The following is a 9,169-nucleotide window of genomic DNA, read 5'->3' as shown; positions in this document are numbered from 1 at the left end:
CCTCCTTTAATTAAACTACTAGTGGTCCTACTTTAATTCCAATACTACCCTTACTTTTTCTCTACTTTCTTAAAACTTGTGCTCCCTCCCATGTTACCTTTGGTTTGGATGGGAGGGAGTATAAGACTAAAACTAGCTGAGCCAATATCAGTCATCACTCGTCAGTTCAAAGTTCAAACACTGAATCCAGGAGGGCTCACAATCAAGAGCCAAAAAGATCCAGATTTCTCCGTCGACCCAAAATTGCACAAGTTTTGATGATCATTGCAATTTGAACATGAAAGATTTGGAAGAGGAAATACTTCTCAAGGCAATAAATTAAAAAAAGACAACTAGCAGTACACACTACATAACTATACAAGAAAGCAACATAGCCACATGGAAATATGGAATACATAACCTCCCTAAAGCCGGACCCTCAGCTCGAAAAGTTCTTAGACATAAACCGGTTACACCCTAACCAATAACATAGTTGTTTTCTACACTACATTCCTGGGATTCTACTTTCTTATTTATGGGAAATCATATCCCAACATTCCATTTCCAATACTCTCATCGGTTTGGGTTTGCAATGACGTGGTATGCTAGATATATCTACGAATTTTGGCCCTTGGCAAATCCTTCCCTCTTTCTTTGTGTAGTTCACCAAAACGCTTCCCAGGTCCGAATAATTCACATATTATACAACTGGTGTCACCTGATTTATCAGTCTGAGCAGATACTGATTTCGTCTAGAGCTTGAGGAAGCTCCAGCTTGACCATGTCGACTGGCTTATCCACTTCAATCGTAACCTGGCCATCTTTTTCGGGTCCATCCCCGGCTGCTATGCATTCCTGGAACCTGAAGCAAGTGACGAGATGGTCGTTGGTCAAACCAGCTGCCTGCATGAATGAGTAGACCACTGTGGGACCCACACCTCGAAACCCTCTTCGAACAAGGTCTTTGCTGATCGTCTCTGCTTTGGAGGTCTTGACTGGCACCTGACGAGAGTACCGAAACTTGTTCACTTGTGGCCTTTGGTTCATGAACCCCCATATATACTTATGAAATGATCCAAACTCCTTCTGAACCTGACATTATTGGACGGGTAAAACAAACAACTAATCACTATCAAGAACACGGACCTTTCTCAGCCTCTAATCCTCTACCAGTATTTGCTATAAGATCACAATAAGACCTAGCAACTATAAAATGATCTCTGACAGTAAATCTAAGCCACAACCAAGTTATAGAAGTTTTTAAGGCTACAACAGGTCATTTCGATCGTGTGGGGCAAGACCATCAAGGATTAGGGTCATTTTTTGCTACATTTTCAGGTATTTTTGGGTCATTTCCAGCCGGGTAAATTCGGCTTCAGGACTACTTCATGTTGTTATTTCGCATTTGAATAAGGTAATTTCGGGTCTGGTCATTGATCAAGTTTCTCAAGTCCCAAGACCCTGAAGAAGAGAAGAGGGGGGGGGGGGGGGGGGGGGGGGAACACTGAACCAAACCAAATGCACAGTGATATGGCCTATGTTACTCAAACTTCTAACAAATAAGGTGAGTTGGCTACCACTGGAAGTGTTACGGACACATAGTGAGTACTTAGTGGTTTGACACTTTGACCGGATCAATATATAATTAAGAGTATAGTTATGAATTTGTAAGACAAGATTATAGATAAAGGGAAAGGGAAAGCTTATATTACAAGAAGAGAATACTCCCTCTGTCCCGTGTCCCGGTCATTTGTTGTCCTATTCCATTTTGGGGTGTCTCACTCAATTGTTGTCCTTTCTATTTTAAGAATTAACTTGATGAGCAATTTGATCATTCACACTCAATTTAGTCCACTTGTCATTTAATAATTGGCCCCCTCTTTCCTTGGTCTTTGTGCCAAAACCAAAGGACAACAATTGACCAGGACGGAGGGAGTATATTTTACAAGGAAGGCTTACAAGAGATGTTTTTGAAAGATATAACACTTGGACTTAGCTTGGTTATGACAAGTACCAAGCCTCTCTATTTATAGTACAAGCTAGAGGGAATATTACAAGCGTCTTAGACATATTCTAATCACATCACACGATAAACAGCATAACTTTAGAGCTTTTATTATACACCATTCTTTTATTTAGGTTACTCTTTAAATTTCACTTCATGTCTTTTAGAACATGGTGAACATGAACCACATCAATTCTACATACCTTGCACACTTGACGGGCATTTTCAACAATGTTACGAAGTTTCATCTCTGATAGTAAGCTACTGCCGAGAGTTCCTGGTCCGCAAATCTTCTTCTCATTTAACTTAGAAACTGAGACGGGATCAAACTCCAAAAAAACTTCCCTGACAGGTCAAAAAAAAAGTTTGAAAGTGCACAATCATTGGAGTTCTTATGTACGGACTATAAGGTAATTGTAATCTACAATCAAATCCATCACTGGAAAACAAGGGTAAATGAATAGTATAAATGAATAATGTCATACCTGAATGTACTTCTTTTAGTTAGTATTGTAGGCCATGGTAGTTCAGCTAAAGCAACAGAGAGACTGAGGAGCTCGAACAGTTTTCTACATTAAACGATATAAAGCCCATGTGATCTTAATAATGTTGAAAATAATTGACTGAGATTCAGAAATTTCAATTGACATAACCTACTTGTCATCATGGACTGGAATTCCCCATTCTTCATCATGAAAAACGGCATATGACGGATCTTCTTCAGGAAAGGAAACAGTATTAGGATGAGGAAAATTTAATACAATAAACAAAACTAAAATAGAAGTAATAACTTCCAAAATATATCAGCAACTTCCATAGGAAAGGCGATTTAGCTATCAGAAAGCAAATAATAGATTCCATAACATATTACAAGAAATTGTCAAACTCAAGAGTCTATCAAGATCATTAAATCACTTAGAGCGGCGTCAAAATCACAAAAAAATGTACTCCCTCCATGCTGATCAATTCTTTACATTTGCTTTTGGCACAAAGAACAAAGGAAGGATATGTGTTTTAAGAATGTAAAAAGTGGAAAAGCAACATGCACATGAGAAGGAAAGTAACTTTTATATACCTAAAACAGAAACGTAATGAAATGATAGCGTTTGAGACACCCAAATAAGGAAAATGCACATAATTGACTGGGCAGAGGGGGTATCTACTATATATAATTATCAACCCTAATATGCGGTCTAACGGTAGGGTAAAGATAGAAAAGAGTGAGCAAGTAATTGTACCATATTATTTATTTACGTACATCCAGTCATTAAAAGAAAAAAAAAACATTAATACGGAGTACAATTTTCCCTCGTCTAGAACTTTTCAACTGGTTACCTCTTCAGACCTTCTGTTTAAGTTCACTTTTCCTTTGACCAACTAGTGTCCAGTGAACATGTAACTTCCATGCTTCAAGCTCATATCCCCTTCCTAACAAGGGTCGCTAAAGAAGCGGAGAGATATAATCTACATTAGACTCTGTAGTCTGTGATTTAATGAATAGATGCTACCTTAACATAGCTAGTTCTTACAATGAGATTACCAAGCTGTTCTCACTCCCTAACTTACTAAAACGTCATATACTCATATGAGTCATTTAAATCTACGAGCTTCTTGTTAGCAGTTTAATGTTCAAATGTACCAGATTTTTAATTTCATGCGAGCAAACAACATTCAAATCCTACATCCTAAAAGTTCCACTAATTGATTGATATGTGCCTTACACTTATCTGCATCAATAAACACAGTAAGTACAAGTTGATCAATAGCTAAATATTCTTCCCCTTTTGAAGGTGTGTTGGATACCAAAAGAGGGAAAGGGAATGGGGGGAAGGAGCGGAAGAATGGAGGAAGGTGAGTTTCCTCCAAATCTTTCCTATGCAGAAGAGATTTTAATTTTGCCTTGGACGAGGGAAATGGAAGGATCCATTTTCCCTCCCTTCTATATCACTCCACATACATATTGCTAACCAAACAAAGAAAAGCGTCTTGTTCCATTTCCCTTACCTCCATTTTCCTACAAACCTACCCGAACTTACCCCGAGGGTTTAGGCTTTCCAAAGTCTTCCGTTCAGTTGCTATTGAGACATGACTTAAAAACAATTTTTCATTGATTGCGCAACGGTAGATGGGCCCAAACATGGGAAAAAACATCTTGGCTAAGAACTTCAATCAGACTATTATCTCAAGCTAGTAAAAGAAATTTCAATTTTCACTAAACTCCCACTTTAAAAATCTTGAGCATCCTATACCCAAAATTGACACAAGCAAATGCCTCTACATACATTTAGCTTGACGGTGACAAGTCAACTAAATCTTTCTTGGAAAGTTTAGGATGGATCTTTTCAAATCAGGTGATTCGGGTATGATATGCAACTTCAGATTTAGTTTTATTCAAGTGTAATTTGGTTCAGACTTTCTCCAAGTCACGTACAATCCGGTAGACCTGGCAAACAGATCGGGTCATGTCGAGTTCGTGTCACATGTAAACGGGTCACGAACCCTTCAACCCAAACCCGGCCCAATTAAATTTCGTGTCGTGTTCGTGTCGACCCACTTACATAAATGGGTCATCAAGCCTCAACCCTAACCCGTTAATTTTGTGTCGGGTTCGTGTCGTGTTTTCGTGTTTTGTCTATATTTGGAAAGTGTAAGTATATTTATGCGATGTAAAATCAAGAAAAATTATGATTAATTTAGTAAATAGGTCATTCGTATCGGGTTCGTGTTTAGAGAGCTCAACCCAAACCCAACCCAATTAAAGTTCGTGTCGTGTTCATGTCGACCCACTTACATAAATGGGTCATTAAGGCTCAACCCAAACCCATTAACTTCGTGTCGGGTTCGTGTCGTGTTTTCGTGTCGTGTCATTGTTTGCCGCCTCTACAATTCGGGTATATAGACACTGGACAATAATAGGTAAAGGAATACAAGACTGGTACATCTAAGTTAAAGCTCAAAAGATCACCAAGGGAAAGTGTCCATCAAAAAACAGTGGCACGACCTTCAGTTCATATTAAAATTTGAACCCCTGTGTTCACATCTAATTACATAAACTAGATACACCATATGCACATCATCACCACCAATTAATATGAAGGATGATGTACCCGAATTTGAAAGCCATATGGTTTTTGCAAGGGCTACAAACATAAGTGACTTAACTAGTGTTCTACAACCAGTTCATCGCAGGCAAAGCTTTTTTTTTTAACAATCAACTCAAGAAACAGTCTCATTGGAACAAATGCCGTCTACATTGACATACCACCTTGACCAACATGGCGAAGCTAAAACTCAAGACAACATTTTAACCCCTTACTTTTAAAACAATCAATTTTCTCAAATATGGCGCAATTCTGTTCTACCATTACAATGTTAAAGAAACAAGATAAAGCATACAACATAAACAGCATCATGAAAACAAAGTCAAATGATTTCAGTCACATACAACCACTATACCATTCATTATCAGTAAAAAGCAATACACAAATGAGCTTATAATATCATCATTACGAAAACAAAGCAAAATCATCATACCAGTTGAAGGTGTAACCCAAGCACATCGTTTCTTCACCATCAATCCATCCACTTCACCCACTAATTCTTTATCATCATCAATCAACCCGATTTTCTCAACCTTGCCATAATTACCATTACCACTACCATTATTATAAACCTTGTCCAACTTAGACACCCCTTGCTTCCTCCTCACACTCGGTACGCTACTCCGACTAATCCTCCCCGTTGATGCCCTACTGTGAGACGAATCTGTTGACGCCTCTGACGAACAAGACGCATTCATCGACAAATTCCCACGTAACAGAAAATTCCCATGTCGTAAACTCGATGGGGCGCTCAAATTTCGCATTGACGGCGACAATGTGGGTGTTGATTGAGCTTGGTTCTTCACTTTCTGGTTTTCAGGCGACATTTCCCCCTTTTTACGCAGCTTATTCGTCACCACCATCGGTTTCTGAGCCGGTCTTTGCTCTACTTCAGCTAAATCCATTGATCTAACCCTAGCTCCACCAGACATTGATAAAACTACAGCTACCCAAGTGCTAAAGATCGCACCTCTAGATCAAAAGTTGAGTGAATCACCAACTTAAAGTATTAAACGGCGCAAATCGGAGACAATTGAAGTTTACATATGAAATTACAACTACCCAGATGCTAAAAAATTCACCTTTGACCTAATTTATAGTGAAATCAACGAGAACAAGCATTTAAATAAGCTAATTAGGGTTTATTAAAGGAAATTACACTGACCCATCAGCTGAATTAAAGGAAAGAATTGAGAAAATTGCATAAAATCGACAATTAGGAAGATTTGAGGACACACATTGTAGGAAATGTGATGAAAGGGGGAAAATTGGAGTGAAATTAGGGTTTAAGAAAAAGGGTAGTAGAGAAAGTTAAGGAAACACTAAATTAGGGTAAAATTGAGGTACATTATAGAAAATTGGAGAAATTAGTGAAATTTAGAGAAATTTGGAAGGTATTAAAATTGGAAAATGGTGAAAAGAGCTAGAGAGTAGACATTAAAGAGAAAAGGAGAAGGGTTTGAAATGGGAAAAAAATGAAGGATAGTTGTAGAAAGAAAGAAAGAAAGAAGGGGGAGGTAAGTCCGTAAGTGTATAGAAGAAATGTTAATGTGGGTTTGGTAAGTGTCTCCACTTAAGAGGTTGACACAATGACACTTGAGTATAGTGACTAATTATTAGCACTAGTCTTATTCTTGTCATCTACTCATGTGTATGTTTGTCTCAAAGCATGTGTTTGTTCATCCCTTAGTGAGTGTCTTGAATTATATGTTAGTTGGTGAAATGATTAACTATGTACACAAATTTTCATTATAGACGGACATTATCCGTCTATACATATAGACGGATAGCATTTCCCCTCACAAAATACTCGTTTGTCATAAAGTGGGGAGTACATGGGGGGTGCCCCACCTTGTCCCCCCTATCCATTTTATTAGAGGTCTTTACCCGTCTGTTCGCCCCACCCGTCTATACCAAGACCTATTGAACTATGTAATAGTTTAGTGTGACATGTACTCTCGATAAGTTAACAAGTACTCCCTCCATTCAACTCCACTTTACATGTATTCATTTTTCGTCCATTCAACTCCACTTTACATGTTTTTTTTTTAGGCCAAGAAAATGACCATTCTATCCTTATTCACACTCCATATTTACAAAAAAATATCATCCATACTTCACACTAATTCACCATAAAACCCCACCTTTATATTTTTTTACACAAATTCTTGTTTGTGATTTAAGATATATCCGTCACTCTTGAGTGACGGATACCATTTTAACTCACAAAGTACCCACTTTTTCTCTCTCTGCAACTCTATTCATGTGGTCCCCTTTTTCCACTAACCCATTTTGTAACCATTTTAACTCACAAAATATCCGCCATAAATGGTAACCCGTCACAAGGGAGATCAATTGATTTTTTTAACATTTTTAACCCCACCATTCTCTTTCCCTATGTACTTTTTATAGTTTTTTTAATCCGCTTTAATACCCGTGCAAAAAGCAAACATGCGAAGTGGAGTTGAACGGAGGGAGTATGTTTGAATAACATATGTATATAGGATTATAAGTATATCTGTATTCCTACATTTGTCATAAGGGTAAGTAAGAATACGATTCTCTATGGTATGAAAGCTCGGGTCAAGGGTGGTTTGTTGGGTGGATAGTAAGAGAGGGGTGTCGAATACCTTTCCATTCCAACGAGTTTAAGGTGGTTGACTAATTGGAAGTATATACTCAAAACAACTCATCTTGACCTCTTGTCCAATGAGAGCGCTCTCTCTCAATTTTAGAGAGAGAAAATCCTCTAAAATAAATAGAAAACCATAGAAATAAGAAATGGGTTTGAATATCTTTCTTTTCTTCTTACTTTCACTTCTTCATCTCTTTCTATAGAACTTTTTTCTTGGCTCTTTTTCTAGAAATTTTCTTCTATCTAGCTTCTTGATTTTTACCCCATTTAAGATCCGACTTTAGTTGCTCTCCATTTTAGCCTAGGAGAGCTATATTTAGTCATGTATCTTAAGAATGAAGGTCTAAATCAAGAAGTTAAGAAATTCCATAGAGCACTATTTGAGTTTATTTTCATGTTTTTATAATCAAAACAATGAACAATGTTAAATTTTGTGTTTAGAGTTTTTGCTTTACTTGGATATGTAACTATACAAGTGTTTTGTTGGTACGTTTTGGTTTCATCAATCAAGCTTGAGATTTGAGTTCTAGCACATTTACAGCATAAGGTGAAATACATTTTATTGGTATGAGCAGTTGTTTCAAACACAAGTTCAAGCCTTAATCATAATCATCATAAGTTACCGATATCATAAATACTTTGTGTGGCGGTTCGTTGTTGGATGGGCAAGGGTGTTGAGTCGGGGTTGGAAATGACGAAGGGTGCAATTTATCAATTATCACTTCTATAGTTATATAACACTAATCAAATAACGGTAAATCATTAAAATCCTCCCACCTCTCTCTAGAAAAAAGAAAAAAACCCTAAATCCCAAATTGATCCGCCGCCTCTCCTTGCCAATCACCTCCCCCCTCTCCCCCTACCCATTGCCGGAGGTGGGGTCATTCCTTGACCCATCTCCGGTGATTGTTCACACCTTCTCGTTGCGGCGGTCCCCTTTGGCCTGACTTCGATCCTTTCTTATTCGGATCGCTTCTTTCGTCCCGTCTGTCCGGTGGGCTAGGCTGGCGGTTTCGCGTGGTTGTTCTGAGGTCGTTCCGTTCCGGGTTCCCTTGTCCTGTCATCGAATGCGTCACATGCGTTCCAGGGGTGTTTCCCCTCTCCTTAACCCATTTCCCCACCCCTGATATGTTCCGGTGTCTTAAACGTCGGTAGTTGTTGTGTCTGGTCAATGAGCATAGCTCATCTTGGTGGCGATTTTCTGTTAGTGGTGGTGGTTTTGGGACGATCTGGTGTTTCCCCTCCCCCTTGCCCACCAGATCGGTCCATTTTCCAGGTTTTGTTTATGTCGATCTGTTGCGATTATGGTGGTTGTGTTGCATGTCTGCCGATGGTCCTGGGGGGGGGGGGTCGCTTGGAATTTGGAGTCTCAGTGGTCTGGTGTTTGGTTGGGTGTTGCATGCAGTGGCGAATCTAGGATTTATAAAATGGGGGTGTTTAGTAAAATTT

The 9,169-nt window shown here is 38.6% G+C and overlaps 1 protein-coding gene across 2 annotated transcripts; it reads right to left on the bottom strand.

Annotated features, from left to right (window-relative positions):
• Positions 1 to 299: 299 nt before the first annotated feature.
• LOC141611426 (uncharacterized) lies at positions 300 to 6,683 on the bottom strand. Of its 2 annotated transcripts, none has more exons than XM_074429957.1 (5): positions 5,519 to 6,683; positions 2,642 to 2,699; positions 2,470 to 2,553; positions 2,188 to 2,329; positions 300 to 1,071 (listed from the first exon to the last, which is right to left on the bottom strand). In XM_074429957.1, the coding sequence occupies exons 1-5, from the start codon at positions 6,015 to 6,017 to the stop codon at positions 706 to 708; spliced, it is 1,149 nt and encodes a 382-aa protein (XP_074286058.1). In that variant the 5' UTR covers positions 6,018 to 6,683; the 3' UTR covers positions 300 to 705. The 2 variants fall into 2 exon arrangements, with proteins under 2 accessions (XP_074286058.1, XP_074286057.1); XM_074429956.1 differs by having other exon boundaries at positions 2,642 to 2,702; positions 5,519 to 6,632.
• Positions 6,684 to 9,169: the final 2,486 nt, after the last annotated feature.

This window comes from Silene latifolia, chromosome 11, assembly GCF_048544455.1.
Source record: "Silene latifolia isolate original U9 population chromosome 11, ASM4854445v1, whole genome shotgun sequence".
Taxonomy (NCBI): Eukaryota; Viridiplantae; Streptophyta; class Magnoliopsida; order Caryophyllales; family Caryophyllaceae; genus Silene; species Silene latifolia.
The sequence above is the reverse complement of the archived record's forward strand: the minus strand, read 5'-3'. Positions and strand labels throughout refer to the sequence as shown.